The sequence below is a fragment of the Neodiprion lecontei genome, chromosome 3 (assembly GCF_021901455.1).
Source record: "Neodiprion lecontei isolate iyNeoLeco1 chromosome 3, iyNeoLeco1.1, whole genome shotgun sequence".
NCBI classification, from domain to species: Eukaryota; Metazoa; Arthropoda; class Insecta; order Hymenoptera; family Diprionidae; genus Neodiprion; species Neodiprion lecontei.
Genome location: NC_060262.1, coordinates 23,179,671 through 23,198,048, shown reverse-complemented (window position 1 = coordinate 23,198,048; position 18,378 = coordinate 23,179,671). Strand labels below are relative to the sequence as shown.

General features: G+C 34.3%; 2 protein-coding genes and 1 long non-coding RNA gene across 10 annotated transcripts in view; 2 read left to right on the top strand and 1 right to left on the bottom strand.

The window, feature by feature from the left end:
- The window catches only part of LOC107224759 (restin homolog), a 47,332-nt gene that overhangs the window by 22,594 nt on the left and 6,360 nt on the right, over positions 1-18,378 (bottom strand). For 3 of the 7 annotated variants that reach the window (XM_046735551.1, XM_046735555.1, XM_046735556.1), the window contains exons 1-2: positions 10,795-10,825; positions 7,216-7,350 (exon numbers count right to left, since the gene is read on the bottom strand). In XM_046735551.1, the coding sequence (XP_046591507.1) occupies positions 7,216-7,350; positions 10,795-10,810 (151 nt within the window). In that variant the 5' untranslated portion in view covers positions 10,811-10,825. Of the gene's footprint in view, positions 1-664; positions 689-4,731; positions 4,866-7,215; positions 7,351-10,429; positions 10,729-10,794; positions 10,826-18,378 lie in introns of those variants that run through there. The other 4 variants (XM_046735552.1, XM_046735553.1, XM_046735557.1 and 1 more) reach the window with 4 other exon arrangements.
- LOC124293669 lies at positions 3,986-9,965 on the top strand. The gene is made up of 3 exons (XR_006903557.1): positions 3,986-4,142; positions 7,691-7,927; positions 8,814-9,965. It is a non-coding gene; the product is annotated as an uncharacterized LOC124293669 (long non-coding RNA).
- LOC107224764 (protein pelota) lies at positions 11,091-18,277 on the top strand. Of its 2 annotated transcripts, none has more exons than XM_046735559.1 (9): positions 11,091-11,553; positions 12,452-12,544; positions 12,662-12,812; positions 13,677-13,790; positions 14,250-14,390; positions 15,783-16,005; positions 17,054-17,246; positions 17,307-17,413; positions 17,666-17,913. In XM_046735559.1, the coding sequence occupies exons 1-9, from the start codon at positions 11,513-11,515 to the stop codon at positions 17,707-17,709; spliced, it is 1,107 nt and encodes a 368-aa protein (XP_046591515.1). In that variant the 5' UTR covers positions 11,091-11,512; the 3' UTR covers positions 17,710-17,913. The 2 variants fall into 2 exon arrangements, with proteins under 2 accessions (XP_046591515.1, XP_015520431.1); XM_015664945.2 differs by lacking the exon at positions 17,666-17,913 and adding an exon at positions 18,021-18,277 and having other exon boundaries at positions 11,099-11,553.

The window sequence follows — 18,378 nt, the reverse complement described above, 5'->3', positions numbered from 1 at the left end:
TTCGAAAATAATCGTAAGTATGTTCGCAAAATCAGAACTTGTGTACACTTGGAGAAATGGCGAATCGGAGCCGACCTACCAAGGTCTACGAAAACAAATATGTTATTAATTTTATATTAAAACAAAGCTAGGAAAATTCCGCGAAGAAATTGATATCAATATACTTTTTTGCACACACGTTATTCAAAATGGAAGAGATAGTTGCGTGGACGAGGTGCCTCTCATACACATAAGCAAAGAATCCTTTATTTCGTGAAGATTTTTAGATCGGCAAAAACTAAGATTTAGACCTCGTTCCAGAGAATAAAAATATTGCACCAATCTGAAACGGTCGAATGAGGTATATTCAGAAATTGGAAAAACTTTCAAGTTCAGGTGAATTGTTCTACGGTACAGCTAATTCGATACTAGAAACATGGTGAACTATCTCATGTGAGGCTTTTTGTACCAATCAAGCATTTTGTTTTGTTGTGTGAAATTTGATCCACACTCAAGAATCATAGTCTGAATTTTTCAATATTTATAGAACACAGATAAAGCTCTCAATAGTTTCCGTTTTCGCAACTATATCGGCCAAAAAAATATGTGGTCGAGAGCAAAACGTCACAAGTTCCATAAATTTATAAATATTGTTTCGCGACGTTTGTAAAATGAAATTCATTACCTTAACTCAAATTCGAGTTTGATATTCGTTTTTTCAGAGTTACAATATTTGATTGGTGAAATTATTTTTTTTTGCCGAGACCGTAACTTTCATTCAATAATGATACTATGCCTCGAATTCCAGCTGCTGTGGTATTGCCGTGATGCACGAACGATACGGCAATCTCATCGGTCGACGATGACGACGATAGTTGAAAAAAGCCTCGGAAAAATATGCAACAACACCTACGCAGCCTTGAAATCTGGTTCAAGAAATGGCGTGTTAAAATAAGCGACGAAGATAATAGTAAAACCGTAACATTTACTCTAATTAGAGATTCAGCGATACCATTATATAATTATAAATAATTGTATTATACCCACAACGAATTATGTAAAATATACCTCGGTTCAGACGTAAACAAAAAATTAAACTGTATTTCGCACTCACCATAAGAAAAAAACGACGGACGATTATGCAATACTTAATTTAATACATTAATATATTCAGTCAATCCTGGGCAGATACTCTATTATAAGCTTCCGGATCTAACAGATAAAACTCATGTTTATAAATGAATCGGATTTCGATTTTAGAAGAACTTATCAAAACTGGAAAAAATTTTAACACACCTATACGTTATTCACGTGAATATGATGAATTTTTTCGCCGTAAATCAGCATTTTATTTTTCTTTAAGAAGATGCTATAATAAGTATTTACCGACCGAGTAAAATATCACTCATTTCAATTATTATCTGCAGAGATTACACGCATCATTGACATGCGATAGAACACCATTCTTGTTTTGATATTGCATAAGCTTTCGTAAGAGTCAAAATAATAGATATCTTACTCGGTTGGTAAAGGCGGACTATAGCGTCCTGTTAATTTTCAAATCTACAATTATTTCGTGTTGCTGGTGGGGGGTAGTCGTGAAAAATCTTACTGATTTGCGATTAGAATGGGAAATGTATTAAGGAAGGAATGAGTAGGATATAACGATTGGCGTGGGAGATATGAAATTCCTGAAATGGTATCAGCATCGAATCTACGTAATCCGCTCATCAAGATTTTATTAAATATTTATGATAATCGTAGGCGTTGGAATAGTAGGTCGACCTGTAGTTTGCTTGTTTATCTAAAGATGGCATCTACAACACAAACGTTATATTCAACGTCATATAGTACGCATTATACGACGTAAATACTACGGATTATTGAAGCTCAAGCTGGCAGTTCAATAGAGTTACTAGTAACGAGCACTAAACTTCGTTAGAATCCAATGAATTTCTATAGCTCATACTTTTACATTAATGTAATCAGACATAATAACGGCATTGTTACTTTTCATCTTCACTGTCGTATTCTAATTTAGCAACCCTGCAACTCTAAGATAATTAAAAAAGTTGTACTAACACTACGGCTACCTGAATATAAGTATAATAAAATTCGTTTATACGAAACCAAACATAAATAAGACATCGTAAAAATGTTTGTAGTTTATGTGAAAATGATTCTCAAGTTAATTTAATGGTTTTGTTAAAAACAGAAAGCAGGTAAACAAAATTTGAGTTGCACGAATAACTTGAGATTAAACAAATTATATCTGAATATTTCAAGTCCGAAAATAGGTGACCTTTTCCGACTAAATAGTATTTTAACAAATTGAAATTTCAAACAACATTTCAAATGAAATATATTTTGGAAGGAGTCAAAATAATTAAATATGTCTGCAACATTCGGTAATGCGTCTATGATGTTAAGGGAACCATCGACATGAAATTCCCAGAGAAATCTCCGACTACGAATTTCGGGAATCAATGTAGAATCCATGAATGATGATGATGATAATGATAATGACGAAAGTAATATTGAATCTTTTTTCTGCTGTGATATTTGTAGGATTGTCACGTATTCATTCACGATCACGAAGTTTGAATTGTTTTATCGCTTTTACACGTAGAAATGTTACATACTTTACAATGATACGATCAATGTACAAGAATGCTCGATTACAGATTGAAACGATATCAAGGGCTCAAGTAGCTGTAGAATTTCATCATTATTTGTTCCATGTCGCTACGACACATGATAAGTCGAAAATCCTTTTCGTTCGCCTGTATAATTCAGACAAACAGACGGATACGTTATGAGCGAGTGACGTCAGAATGTAGGTCAACAAGTAAATAACCTACATTTAATAATCAGGTGTGTAAGTATGCACGAATTATGCAGACGTTAGAGTCACATCATCGCGCGCTCTAATCGAGGTTCTTTTTTCATATTTTATGTTATTACGAAACATTATTTATCGTTCATCAATAAATAATCTTTTGATTACTCATTGGCCGTGCATTGCCTCTCTCTCTCTACTAAGTTGTGAAAATCTGGTGTTGCCATTATTTGAACATTTTTTATCGACGTCATTATTATCGGATATAAATTGCATTTTTCTTCTACACATCTTAATGTACTTGTCTTAAATGTCGATATTTTCATTTCGAATACAGGTAAAAATTCTAGGTCACTGTCGTTAAAGAACTTATGTATGTTCATTGTCATTTCAACCTGTTGCACGCTTGTTTATGTTTCTATATAATAAACGAAGTCATGCAATAAATGTTGGACATGCAATAAATTTACGATGAACGAATTACTTTTGGATAACAGCTTGGTTGTTCGTCAAATTTAAGAATCAGAAAGTAAAGGTTGTGTGTTCTTGTTATAAAATAGTTTCTAAAAAAATTCGAATATCTTCAGAATTACATGAACAGAAAATTGCGCAAAGGTTTTAACATATCATTTTGAAACAGGTATTTCGCAATACACATTTAAATCAAAGGTGGTTAAGATATGTAACGAATAATATCCGTGCACAGCCCAAATGTCAGTGAGCTAAGCACTTCGCACGTATGCTTTTTACGTGTGAGAAACGAGGACTAGAAAGATGCAAAATATTTACAAGACAAATCGTTACCTCGGCATTAACGAAAGCCGATATTGTGAAATAATAATTAATAAGCAGATGTTAACTAACTCTGTCAAAAGGCACGAAGTCATTGCTGTGTGTAAATTGATCACGTGTAGATAAAAACAGATTAGATTAAATAAAAAACTAAAAGATGATGAGAATTCTTTAAAGCTTAAGACACATAGTATCGGTGTCGAAAGATAGTCGAGAAAACTAAGAGATCGTCATTTTTCTTGTGTGCAAGTTGTACGTTTGTCTCTGCATAATAATTGAACGAAATTGAAAATGCGTCATCCGATTACAATCTGGATGACCATGGTTGTATTATTATAGCTGAAAGCATGCAGAGAGAATTATACCGTGTGCAAATAAGGCTGGAGAGGCGAGATGCGCGGATGCATCATGCATCTTGTGCTGCACCGATTCGACCAACACGAAACTAGCAAGGCAAAGCACAATTGTGACGTTTAACAAGCCAATGTCAGAACCTCGTCCATAAAGGGTACCGCCAATTATGAGTGCTTCGGTAAGAAAAAAACACTGTAGAAAATTCCGAACACAAATACAGATACGGATTTACAAAGAGTGCAGAAGAATTTTAGACTGATACAAAGTTATGAGATTGGAATTAGTAACATTTAAATTAGTTGAGAATGCGAAATAACAGCAATTGTTGTTTGTTGCTTTAGTATTTGTCTAAAAATACATCGATACACTGACGTTGCGAACTTCAACCTCATGCAATGTTAAATATTCGCGTTAATAACAGTTCACGACACGAATATATACAATATATATAAATAACGCAAATATTAATATGAGGCAGGTAGAAAAAAATCTCTACTACAAATATTGTTTCGATGTAAGCCAATTTTAGAGGTATAGTTATATTAACCCGGTTTTTATATCCGTTCAAAGGAGACATTTTTTAACTTATACTGAGAATCGTTAAAGCCGTAAAATTGTTAAATGACTGAAAACCCAGATGAGTGTTATTGTTATTTAAAAAAATTCATTCCTGATATTATTTCTGTTTTTCCGTGTGTGAATGAAACGCGTAAAACTTTTAACTTGTGTTAAGATAAGTTTAGGCCTTAAAGAAAAAGAATGTTTACCTGAGTTTCGATAACGACCCGCAGCGTTGAATCGAGAAAAGGTGACTAGTCCGTCTTAAAGCGCGAACAGCTATTAAAACCAGAGAGATTCAGGCGATTGTGGGAGAGTTCGAAGAATATCGGGACAGACTGTCTTTCTGTGTGGGAGGTGATCGTTGCCGAGTTTAATTAATAAATAATTGACGTATGAAAAATACGTAATCGGAACCGTTAATTAGTGCGCAGCCATAAAATATCACTTCGTTTTAAGGGGGTGTCTTAGTCGATTTCAACGTTGCCGAATATACCTCCGAATATCGAACTCCACGTATTTCAAACGCAAAAACGGCTTAACAGCCCCGTTCTACACACAATTCTGAACAAAAACACTACAATGCATTTACATTTAATGCAGAAACAGAGAAATGACACGGATTTTACGAAATCGCAGTAGTGAAGCGATAATAGCAAACTATGAGGGTGAAAATTACGAGACTTGCGGATCAATTACGAGCGGTCCAGGAGCAATTAGTAGACATCATCGATCAGATTTTCCATATCTCCATTCGTTTAGGTGACGTATCAAATCGAATTCGACCATACTTCGCCTCGCGAAAAAACACCTCTTGGGTTTTTCTTCATTCATTTGAAAACCATGCAGAAGAAATTTGCAAAAATAATAGAATAATTGGATGCAATTAAGAAGCAATATAAAGCAGATGTCATTTCGTTTGAATAATCATCGGTTTGTTCCAAACACCTGTTTCAATTTAGCGCCATTTTACTGGGACTCGAGTACCTAAAACGTTTTTTCGAATTTTCTTGAAAATCGTGTGGGAGCGACTATTAAAAGTCAGGGAGCACTAAGTACAATGAAGTTGAAATTATTTGGTACATGAATTCTTTGGAAATCCTACGACTTTTTAAAATCCGCGAAATACTTGGCGGCTCCTGGAATTGAATTTTTTATTCATTTTCTCAACAACCACGTGGGAGCAAATAATAAGAATTAGAGATCAATTAAGAGCAATTTGGGAGCAATTATTTGGCATAATATTCCCTAGAAATTCGAAGGTCGCAGGCCAACTTCGCATAGGTTTAACGTACGTATGAAAGGAGGGTCGTTATCTAGGGGTATTCCATATTCATACATACCAAAAATTTGTCGGTGACTTTTTTAAAAAAATTGTAAATACAATGAATATTAATACTACTACCGAAATACAGGAATATCGAAGATAAGAAAGATTTGGGAAGATCAAAAAAAATCAAGCTTCGTATTTCTTGCATACTGCAAAATTTTTGTTTTACTTGAGCAGAATTTAATTGCTTAATGTTGTTAGTGTCGGTTTTGCCGATTTGTTAGGTTTCTGGGAATACCGGTTTTTTACCAGTATTTCGATTTGCATCGGTACCCCGAATTTCGCCGTCGTATTGATATTTCCAATACATGAAAGCATCTACTGCATTCAATCGTAAAATTGGTGTCTACTATTTGAGGGTGTATGGGACGTACAGTCAGGTCAAACAAGTGGTCGAAACAAAATTGTAATAAAACAAAAGCTGAGAAATTCCGGCATAAACTAATCTAGTGACATGCTCGGAAAATTTCTGGCAACGTCTGATGGGCAATTTAATATAGATTTTACCGATAGATATGGTTTCATTCTTCATGATTAGCCAAATTCCTCACTTTTTTCAACCATTTACGATGGAACAAAAATCGATCGGTATAATGTACCCTGAATTGCACAAACGCACAGTCTTACTGTAATTAAAATTTGCCATTATATATTTCGACAAAATCTTCCAGTATGTACCATAGAACTAAAAAATTTCCTGTAATGCAGAAAAAAATGTTGAAACCCTGGATTTCAAATGTAGTGACCTTATTATACGAGCAATTTCAGAAAATCGACATTATTCATTTATATCAGTTTTTATTAAAAAATTCCTTGGATTTTTGTCATCAACCGATTAGGTTAAAAAAGTAAATAAAATTTTTTTACTCAGACGATACTTAGTATATTCATTTATCAATAGAATAAGTTTTTGTTCATCCAAATCAATAACAGGGCTTTTACAGTTGATGTCCGATATTTCAACATTTGACTCTGTATCACAGGGAGGTTCTCAATGGCTTGGCGTTGTAATATTTATTTATACAAGTAAGTAATATTTTTGTTCACACAAAATTTTTAGAGCTAACTATACGTCTCATATCCGTAGATCCTTAAACCCGAACAAGCAAACTGTCTACAAGTGGTTTTTCCTTTTAAAATAATCTACCTTTGTTTATGCAGCTCAAATCCTCTGGAATTAAGCTATGGCTCACAAACACATTCCATATGGACAAATTAGATTTTTGCAAACTATAATCACACACACTACTTTTAATTACTTCATCATATCCCAAGTGTATTTCATCGCAATGAATTGGTATTGAAGAAGTTTCTATAGATACGATAACGGAGCAAAAAGTAATTGTGCAAGTTCAAGACTCACTGGCTGATGATCTAGAAGGAGATGGTGGAACACTTGGCTTAGGCCCGCTAGCACAACAAGGTCTACCAATCTTCGTCGGAGGGCGCAGCCCGGATAACTTTGCTTCCGTCATTTCACACGTTTGCGTCTTAATAACTGTAACAGATCATAAAGTATAATCAGAAATCATGAGATTGAAGTTCTTAAAATTAATTTTAAGATGCAATATTTGGAAGTGCCATTATTTCGGCGCATAAGGATTATCTGGAATTCAGTAAGCCCTAATGAAACAGAATATACTCATGTTTTGCAAATTCAACTTTTTCAAAAGCAATCTAAAGTTGAAAAGTAGTGATTTTTTGTTCAATGCTTCGTTCTCGTTAACATCAATATCGTCAACCCCATCAAAAATTTCATATCTAAAAGAATTGACTGCAGGAATAGCTTTAGCCAGTATACGTATATTGTAATGGTCAGCTGGCTCTCACTTCTCTAGTCACCAACTCACATCACGGATACGATGATAACCGACTAGAACTGGAGGCAACCGAAGAAGCGGGAACATGATGATAAACGATTGGACCCGAGGGAAACCGAACACCATAAAAACAGATCGACCATGGACAGAGCAAAACGGACAGCATGGCCAGTGACGCACACAAATGCAACACTCGACAATAAGGATTCGCGGTTCGGACAGCAGCGGTGCGATACTGGGACAGGATTAAATTTGGTATGAATAAAAGCTCGTCAAGAACATTGCGAGCAGACCCATGGCACAGCGCCCGACTTGCTCACCTCTTTGCGACAGAGCGGAGCTCACCTGGAGTCCGTGTCTTAACTTATGATTACAACGATAGGAATTCCACAAGCGCAGCACTTCGTAATTTTAAAACAATTTGAATTCGAAGCATTATATTCGCTATAATATAATATATTCAGAGAATTATTGAATCAGTAGCGTCATTTAGTTATAAAACTTCACTTAGAAAAGACTTTCAAGAATAGAACCGCTGAATTTTATGATTTTTAGTCATCTTTGTGCGTATAGCTTTGAGTTTTATGATATTTATTATGTATTATTTTTTTTTATAAATTCATTTTTGTAAACTTTTAGTATAATTTGATTGCTATTTTCTTCATTAAATATCTTTGTTAAATGCACCTGTTAGCCTGATTGCCATTTCTTAATATTGTCGATATTGGGCAGCTTAGCAGACGGCTGGAGGAATTGTACCCGTGCCTAAGAACAATGCCTGATGAACTTAGCTTGACAGACAGCCACGGCTAGAGCCCTGGTCTGTAGTTTTAGATTGTCGCTGTCAAATTATAATAGGAACATCAACTATGGTTTTCTGCAACCCTAGTCTGAGGAGGAGTGCGGTTCTGGTGGATACTTGAATTCGTGAGTTAAAAGGAAGCACTGGAAAACGTCTGTGTCGTCGAAAAAGGGTGCAACAGTGTAAAAACCCCTGTCACCATAAAGGAAGATCTGACCCAAATCTGTGAAACGCATTTAAATAGCACAGGGTGTTTTCGATTTGACACGATTGACCTTTCTTTTAGCCCTAATTAACAGGAAGTCCTTTAGAATTAACTAAATCTTTCCATCTTTTCAGTCAGAAGGCAAAGATGTCCACAACAACGTGGTGCTCGCACAAGTCAAATACTTCGAGAGATCCGCACAAGTTACAATATATTGTGTTGCAAAATAGAGGAAGATAAAGAATCAGTGAGATGTCTAAAATACTTCTGTTCAGCTTTTTATCGATAAGCAGTACATAAACTAAGCATAAAACAGCCTTCGACAAAACTAAGCCAGCGCAAGACAGTGTTTTTGTTACAATTGATTTATTGTTTTAGTCCTCCAAATTTCAAAAATGACATCCGTGTGCAAATATACAGTGTGAGATCAGTATAATGATTGTTAAACCATTCCATACCGGGATCAGTTACTATATTATTAAATCTGAATAACCATAAGTCTTTGCCTATATCCTGGAGTTATACTAAAATTAAGACGGAATGAGTCGCACAGTCCGATCCAAAAAGTTAGGAACATAGAAAAAACCGTTTGAAAAATCTCCAACAATGTTATGTACAGCAATAATAGCGAACACCGGGATGAATACCAATGAAACAACAGCTCTGATACATAATAGAAATGAATTTGAGACAATTCAAACAGAAGCAAAGATATTAATAATTTAACAATAGGTTAAAAATTGAAACATTCATAATAGTTAAACAAGTGCTTTTGATCCAGATCGACGTTTATTTGGATTCATTTTGTTCACCATAAGGATTTCCAAAGAAAACTGGAAAAAAATTACACAAACGATGTTCGACAACAATTAACTGTGTGCATTATAACAATACTATGATGTAAGATTTATCTAATGTTTCAGGTAATCCATGAGGATCTATTCAGCGAGTAAAAAGAAGCAAATAGAGATTGGGATTGGATTGTGAACACCAGTTTGATCATTTTTATTTATGTAACAATTTTTTGAACTGCTGTCATCTTAGCTTGTGTTATTTGAATTCCCTCACATTCCTTGTTACATGATAGGAATGTTTGTTTCATTCATGATTATTATCATTGGCATAAGAAACATGTTGCAGTTTTTTTAACGATTTTTTTTCTTTCCCTGACTTCTGGCTCAGACAGAGGAGCCCACTAATCGTTAAGCTGAAGAGGTTAGAAAGAGTCCAACATGTATCATTGTGTAGCAGACTTCTAGAAATTCTAATTTTCTGTCACTGATAGGATAGCATTTGACTTGACAGATAGCAACTCTATCGATATCTGTCATCCTGAATTGAAATTGTCGTAGACAATGCCACATTCAGTATTAACCTATTCTCGATAGATTCTTGTAAGACCAGTGTGAGTCAGTCCACTGTGAAAATAGACATGACACAAGTTATTACGTTTTGCAAAGGTATAAAAAAAATGTAACCTGATATCTATATGTTACTGCAACTGAAAATTAAGACAAACTGATAAAAAAGCGTAATAATAGTTAGAATAGGTAATTACACTAAAATCAGCACTCAATGTATTTAGTATAAGCAACTAATTTGTTAAAGTACTGTTGTTTAGATTATTTTTAACGTAACGGATAATGCTAGACTAAAGTAATGACCTGTAAAGACATTTGTTGAGGTTAAGTTTATGAAAACAATTTATTGTTGGTGGTCTAAGTATATTCGTAAGCAAAGATTAACGTACCTTATGAATTATATAAATGTTGCGACGTTCCTGTACTTCACTCACAAATCACAATAGGTATTGAAACGCTTGAAACATCTCGAATATGTTATTTCTTATATTACCTCATATTTTAATGTAAATCCACTGCACTGCACACTCGGTAACACTGAGAATGTAAGGTAAGTTTGACTGTGATTTTGAATCAACTCTGAATAGCTCCAAGCCGTCCTGTTGCAGTTTTTAACCAATCACAATTGCTTTTTAACAAGAAAGTAACCTAAGCATTGTCTGCTGAATAGTCCAAAAGCCATATTCGAACGGGTCTATTGAGGTCGGGGCACGTAAGAACGGTTTATAATGTTTGTTAACGTTTTAAAACTTACTAGATGTCACTAACATCTGTCTAGTGATCTGACGCAGCAGCAGTTCTGCTCATAAATCGTCTCGCGTTTGCTGCTCTGCTGCTCGGATGAATCTAGAGGATTTGGAGCATAACTCCTGCCGTCAATCTCACGAAAATTCTGGCCATAGCGATGAGAGAGCGAGATATATATCCCCGGATTTCCCAAGATACTCCGTCTCTCTCACTCTGCATTTGACTGGCTGAGAAGAAACGCATCGGGCAGCCAGATGGTAGAGCGAGAGAGACAAGCCGTACATGGCATACGTGCTCTCTCACACTCTTCCACCTCCATGAGCATATGCTCTAATAAAGGGATGACTCTGAGGAACAATCCTAGCCTTACATGGGACGGCCCATGCAATTCAGTGGCAACGTGACAACAGTGAGAACCACTTTCGGAACGTACCTGTGAAAAACATAGCCTAAATAAAAGCCAGGAAAAAATTATAACAGAAATGTTTGGTGCTTTTACGTAGTCGGTGATATTTATTTATGCAATTAAGAAATGGTTGTTTCTCATACTTGTCAATGCACTCTGCATAACAAGATTTACTGTCAGTGAAATATGATGGAGCATCTCCTGAGCAACCTGTTAGAAAAACATATGGATTGGCGTAGCTGAATTTAATATAACCTACAAAACAATTATTGAATTATCCTTTGAAATTACATGATAATAAAATATTCCATCACTCAAAATGAAACTACTATCCAAAAATGTTGACAAGAATGCTGACGGGTAAGTCGCTTTTATTACCTTGTAACTGACTTCTCTAGTGTAAGTAATGTTTTTCTGGACCAAGTATTTCTCGATTGATCTAAATGATTTTTGTCTTATTGCGTATCTTACATTACAAACACGATTTGGATATTCACGTGGAAAAATAATTGCTTGTGCGTCGCACTAGAATCTTGCCAAAATCATGCTGTTAAGATTAGGATAAGCTCGTCTTCTGCTACACTGTTACTATAGTTCTTTGAATTAATGTATTCCATTGATATCTTAAACCATAACACCCATATAAGATACGAATCAAGCTGCCAGAGTCTGTCACTTTCAAACGGTGAAGATCTGTCAAAATGTAAGTGAAATAAGATGCCGCAGAAATGGAGAGCAATTTTGTGTGAACGGTAGACGAGTTGCGTGATTCTAGTGTGACTTGGAATAGTCTCTCTGCAGTATGAATATCTACAGCGTTACAAATATTAGAGTTCCAACATGTAATACCGCTAACCATTTCACCGTCTTTTTCTGATCCTATGATCTTGCTAGTATTTCAACTGCATTGATGTTATTTAGTGAAAACGACTTTTGTTTTGAAAGCTGATTAAACTTTCACCTATTCAATGTTTATACAAATTATTTTTCCAAGTATAAAGAATTGACTATGAAAAGTATATATGTCTAATTTTAATTGATCCAGTTTGTCTGGAAACTTAAATTTCACTTATTCTACGTTTTGATAATGAATGAATACTAATGGAAGCGGAATATTTAAGCTTGAGTTCGATTGCAATTATGCTTTAATACTAACAGAGTTTCTCAAAGGTATTGTTTTATAAAATCCAACTCATTCATTTATTGTCAGCTTATTGAAAGAATGTTCTTAATTTATGATCGATTATTCAATCAACAGCGACATAACATTAATCCCAGAGGAGCCGGAAGATTTATGGCATGCCTATAATTTAATTAGTGAAGGGGATTCTGTGCGAGGATCTACCATTAGGTATGTATCATCAATTACCCACGAAAATTCAATACTTTTTTCCATCGATTGTAGAGTTTATAAATGTCCTTGAACATTTGTGGAAATCTAAGTTTAATGTGTAATATGAACTCCAAGGAAAGTCCAAACCGAATCATCGACTGGAAGCTCATCAAGCAACAGAGTAAGAACTGTGTTGACGATCAAAGTGGAATCTATAGATTTTGATACCCAAGCCTGTAAACTGAGATTAAAAGGTCGAAATATTGAAGAAAATCAGTATGTCAAGGTATGACTATGATTAATTATTAGCTCACTTTGAAAAAACTCTTTTCCCTGCAGAATTGTTTACGCAGCGATGGAACTCTACGTCAAATTTTTTATATTTTATACACTTCCCGTAAAAAAAAATTTCTGTGTAACAAAAATAGCATATCTTATGAACGAGACACAGAAAAGTGTAATCAACTTGAACGGTACAGCCCAACTTCGATTGTAGTTAAATGAGATATGTAGTATTTCATGTTGTTTATGATGAAAACTCTATGGAATCCATTGTGGATTCCCAGAATGATTTCAGTGTGTATAATACCCAAGAAAGGTCTGAAAACGAGCAATTAATTAGAAATTTGATTTTTTTGTAAGGTTGAAAAATTTTGGAGCAAACTTTGTATGGTTTCTAAAATTTAAAGATTTGCCTTGGTCTGCTGCAATCACTCCCAATTACTTTCTTAATTTTACACGAATCAAATGATGGAAAAAATTTTTATAATTTTTAGGTCAAAGTTTGGAACATTATTGTAATGATGAATTTTTATAAATACTTGAAATTCAGCAAAATTACGGTTGTGTAAAACCCATTAAATTATAGTACAGCATGATCATTTGCGAATTCAATTCATCAAATTCATGTTTTGAAGCTGCGAAATAGTGATTTTTATTTCAATGTTTCATTACACTAACGTTACAAAATTCAGTCTCATTGTTAAGTAGCAAAACTGAGGAATGGTCCTCCTTTTCACCTTAGATTATACCTTAGTTTTATAAATGTGTACAAAAAATTATGTTTTGCGTAATATCTCTGATGCAAACATGTCATAAATCAAAGGCATGTAAATGGAGTAAAACAAATTTTTCTAACTTTTGGATGTAGATGGGTGCTTATCACACGCTGGATCTGGAGCAGAATAGAAAATTCACACTTTACAAGCCTGAGTGGGATTCCATTTCCTTGGAACGAGTAGACACGGCTTGCGACCCTACTCAGGTAACTTATGACAGAATCAATATAAAATATTGATTTTCATTAAAAGTCTGTTGATTGATATGGTACCCCCATTCTGAATATTATGAATGCATGATATTGTCATGAAATTTGTTTCAACTTGAACAGAACATAAAAATTAAATAAACTAGCTATAAATATGTTATGTTTGGAATTGTCAAAATTAGACGCACAACTGATATAGTTCATAATTAGCAACAAATTATAAAAATAAATTAAGTCATGAAAATTACTTACTTCTGAATCGAAGAGTTCTTATTTTTTTCAAAGCTGCTTTAGTAGAGTTTCAATTCAACCCGTACAAAAACGTTTAAGAATATACATAACTTCAACAGAGGCTAAATCCTTTCTTAATACTTGAAAAAATAAATCTTTTCTCTAAGGATGAGCTCTCAGATAAGCTGTTTGCTTTTTGAAAAATGAGTTACTGAATATTTTCAGAGTGCTGATTTAGCTGCTGTTATAATGCAAGATGGAATAGCTCATGTTTGCCTTATTACCTCTAACATGACTTTGGTTAGAGCTAAAATAGATCAAAATATACCAAGAAAAAGAAAAGGGAACGTATCACAGCATGAAAAGGTTTGTTATCACTCTTTATGGACAGCAGTAGAGTACGTGTGAGTCTATGTATACAATGTATAGGGGCAGTCCATGCCATTTCGACCTGAGTCTGAACCTTGACTTCCAGATTTGAAATGCACTCAGTTTTTTTATAGATTTTTTCGACACGGTTTGAATTTTCTACAATTTTTCAAAACCATGCCTTGATTAACACAATGTAAAAAACTGAAAAATCGTGTGTCAGATAACAAAATGTTGCAGCTCAGAGCAGATTTTTTTTCTCTTTATTTTGCTAATAACAAAATCTCAACTGGTAAAATGGCTCATAAAAACCTGCAAAATTTTTCAAAAATCTGAAAATGTTTCAGTAACCATCCATAATAAAATGACGTCTAATTTTTCCAACATTTTTTTTTCGAAAAAAGCTTGAAAACAGTAGGAAGAAAAAATCTCCCCACTAAGCTTAATTTTTACGCCCTAAACTTAAAAATTTTGATTTCTAACACACACGAATTTTCCGAATTTTTTCAAATTTTTAAATTGTGTCCATCAATAACATGGTTTTGAAAAATTGTAGAAAATTAAAACCGTATCAAAAGATCTAAAAAAAAATATTGAGTGCATTCAAAATCTGAGAGGTCCAGGTTCAGACCTAGGTTGAAATGATATGGACTGCCCCATATACTTGTAGTGGGAAAGGTGGTTGCGATTTTTGCCAAGCTGGTGTCTCTTATAGTTTTGATTACTATGGGTATGGTGATATCGGTAACGTAAAAGCATGGTGAAATGTATATTGAGAGAATAATATGTAAAATAAAACATGCTGACACAGGATATGGCATTTCATAGAGTAACATTACAGAACATTGTTTTCCGAAAGAGCAAAAAACAAGACTGGCAGGGACAACTATTATTTAATGAGAATACTTAAATTCGGTGATTTGCTCACAGCACAATATCCAGTGCTGATCTCTGTTGTAATCAAAGCTATAAAGATGTCCTTGACACTCTGCTTTTCGTGACGCCATCCTCATTGTATGCAAAATTTTGTATAAATAATTTAGAGTACCAAGAGTAACGGTTTATTGAGATCCAAAGTTTTAACTTTCTTTACCAAAAAAATGTCTAGTCCGCTTACAAAAAAATTGGAAAGTTATATGTTTTAAAAGATTTCTGAAAAGTGTGTCATTTTTTCGCTTGATATTACATTTAACAAATTCTCTATTCAAAAATTGATCGACCAAAATAAATTTTTCGTCTAGCGTAAATGAGGTTGACGTTTTCATGAGTTGAAGAATCACTCATTGAAGTAATGAGACATCAACTTTTGTTCAACAGTAGTAGCAATTATCCTTACTTTGCATTAAAATATGATATTTCGCTTAACTTTTTTCATCATTGGAATTCCAGGGTTTGGCTCGCTTTTATGAAAGCGTCATGCAGGCAATCCTACGACATATCAATTTCGATGTAGTCAAGTGTATTCTCTTGGCCAGTCCTGGTTTTGTTAAAAATCAATTCATGGAGTTTATGATTCAAGAAGCAGTGAGAACAGATAATAAAGTGATTCTAGACAATAAGGCCAAGTTCATGCTTGTACATGCTAGTTCTGGCTTCAAGCACTCACTGAGAGGTACCACATGCCAAATCAAATTGTATTCATGTGTATTTAACATTAAAACTGCCAAGATTGGCACACCTCCTTCAACAACTAAAACAATCTTTAGAATTGATCCCCACACAGTGGACTTCCTATTAATAGTATGCCTGGTATTTGAAGATGGAATATTTCACAACCACATTTAAATTGCTCGCAGTACTAAAAAATTTTTGTTTCAAAACACGAAGAAAAAGAAAAGGAATTGTTTATTTATGATGTAAACAGTATATCTGTATTCAATTGATTATACAAAATGTAACTTTCACGTATACATCGACTACAAAAGAAAGAAGTGCGTAAATATGAATCTTATGTGAAATATACAAATGGGAACTATCTTAAGAAGCGTCGAAATTGAATACGTAAAGATGAATGTAATGATTGCTGAAAAACGCTACCGTGGAACATATTATCGATGATTTTTCATTGTCATCTCCAACACAAGTTTGCAAACTTCGTATAGTAAAACGTCCTGTAGATCCTTTTCTGTATAATATTATTTTACATTTTTTTTGTGTCGTAACATGTAACGGCAAGATTGTTTCTATTGCGCAAAAGTGATATTTCAAAAGTAAATCTAGGTGGAACTTTGAGGTTGTTCAAGAAATACTACTCACACTCTGTAATAATGAATTTACCAGAAAAATTACTGAATCTGTTGTTATAATTAAAATAGTTGGAAGTATAAAAAAAAATAAATACAATGAGCTAGTTTCCATAAATGTCCAGTGTTCTTGCAAAATATTTCGGACAGTTTGATATTGAAGACAAAGTCCGAAATAATTCACAGTTCAGTCAAAAAGTGTTAGGAATGAGATGTGTGACAAAAAGAGGAAGTTTGGGACCTGAAAATATTAAGCATGATTGCCTTGGCAGTTTCAGTGTTAAATCATTATATCTTAATTGATTATTTTTCACTTTTCATCTAAACAAACTTTTCAGGCGGCACCCCAATGGAAATTGGCAAATTATTTTTTCGTGCAATACCCTAGTGTTTATATTAATGTTAAACTGTTGACAGAGGTGCTGGCAGACCCAGCAGTCGTAAGTCGAGTAGCTGACACAAAAGCGGCTGGTGAAGTGAGAGCATTACAGGCTTTTTATACGCTGTTACAAACAGAACCAGCCAGAGCATTTTATGGGAAGAGACATGTGGAAAAAGCTAACGAGGCTCAGGCTATTGAGACTTTATTAATTTCGGACAAATTGTTCAGGTAATTGCTGAAGCAGAATGAACTTTCGTTTCAAGAATAATAATTTCATCTTCTCCACAGATGTCAAGATATTGTGACGCGGAAACAATATGTCAACCTCGTGGACAGTGTCAGGGAGTTCGGTGGTGATGTCAAAATTTTTTCCAGCATGCATGTATCTGGTGAACGTGAGTATGATCCGTAAATACAATGTGTAATGTAACGCCCAAATCAAATTACAGTACTACCTTGACATAAGAGTCCTTGTCATAAGAGAATTTCCCCGTCGTTACACTTGAGCAAGTCTTATAGCTTCCCCCACTCTCCCTGTATACCTGACGTCTAATAACGCGGTGTGCTCCTTATAAGCGAACGAGCGATTGCGTTGAATCATATGTGTTTAGACATCAAATTTGTAAATATAACTGTGATTCACTTAGAACGAGAAGTGGTGATGATCATCGACACGCTGACACATAAGTGATTCCCGAGGTCTCCTGGCAGTAATGGGGGAAAGTACCAACGCCGAATTTCGTGGAATCCCATTCCCTTAACCGCCCTAACACTCTTATAACAAGGCAGTACTGTATTTATTTCGTTAAGTTAGTATTATATTTGTTTATTAACCTATGGATACGAGAGCCACCATTTTATTTCATCAAAGACTTACATTTACATTTTATCATCACTCGTATCAGTAGTTTTATTTTTATTACACTAAGCCATTGACTATCGTTTAAGTTTTTTTCTCCCTTTTTTTAGTGAATATTTCACATTATGTTGAACTCATTCCAGAATTAGATCAACTGACAGGAGTGGCTGCTTTGTTGCGGTTTCCAATAACCGAATTAGAAGATGAAAGTGAAGACAGCGAATCAGAAAACGAAGACGAGAAATAATTATATTTAAAAGTATGATTGACAAAACATATTCACATAGGTTATTAATTAAGAAATTGTAAACAATAAAAATTATTTAATAATTTTCGTTCGTGAAGTACGCGAAATGACTAAATCAACGTTGTAGCGAATAAAAGATTTAATACATATTCATTTAATTGATAAATAATTTATATAATATCGGTAACCACAATGGGAAATGTACATATCTGAAGACTTGATTGATCAAGCTCGATTAAAAGCTCAAATAGTCA

What these genes read in the sequence shown, in the direction of transcription:
- LOC107224764 (XM_015664945.2), top strand. Translation starts at nt 11,513, where the DNA reads ATGAAACTACTATCCAAAAATGTTGACAAGAATGCTGACGG. An exon ending in GTGCGAGGATCTACCATTAG is followed by an intron (nt 12,545 to 12,661) that starts GTATGTATCATC and finishes ATGAACTCCAAG; the next exon opens with GAAAGTCCAAACCGAATCAT. An exon ending in AAGAAAATCAGTATGTCAAG is followed by an intron (nt 12,813 to 13,676) that starts GTATGACTATGA and finishes TTTTGGATGTAG; the next exon opens with ATGGGTGCTTATCACACGCT.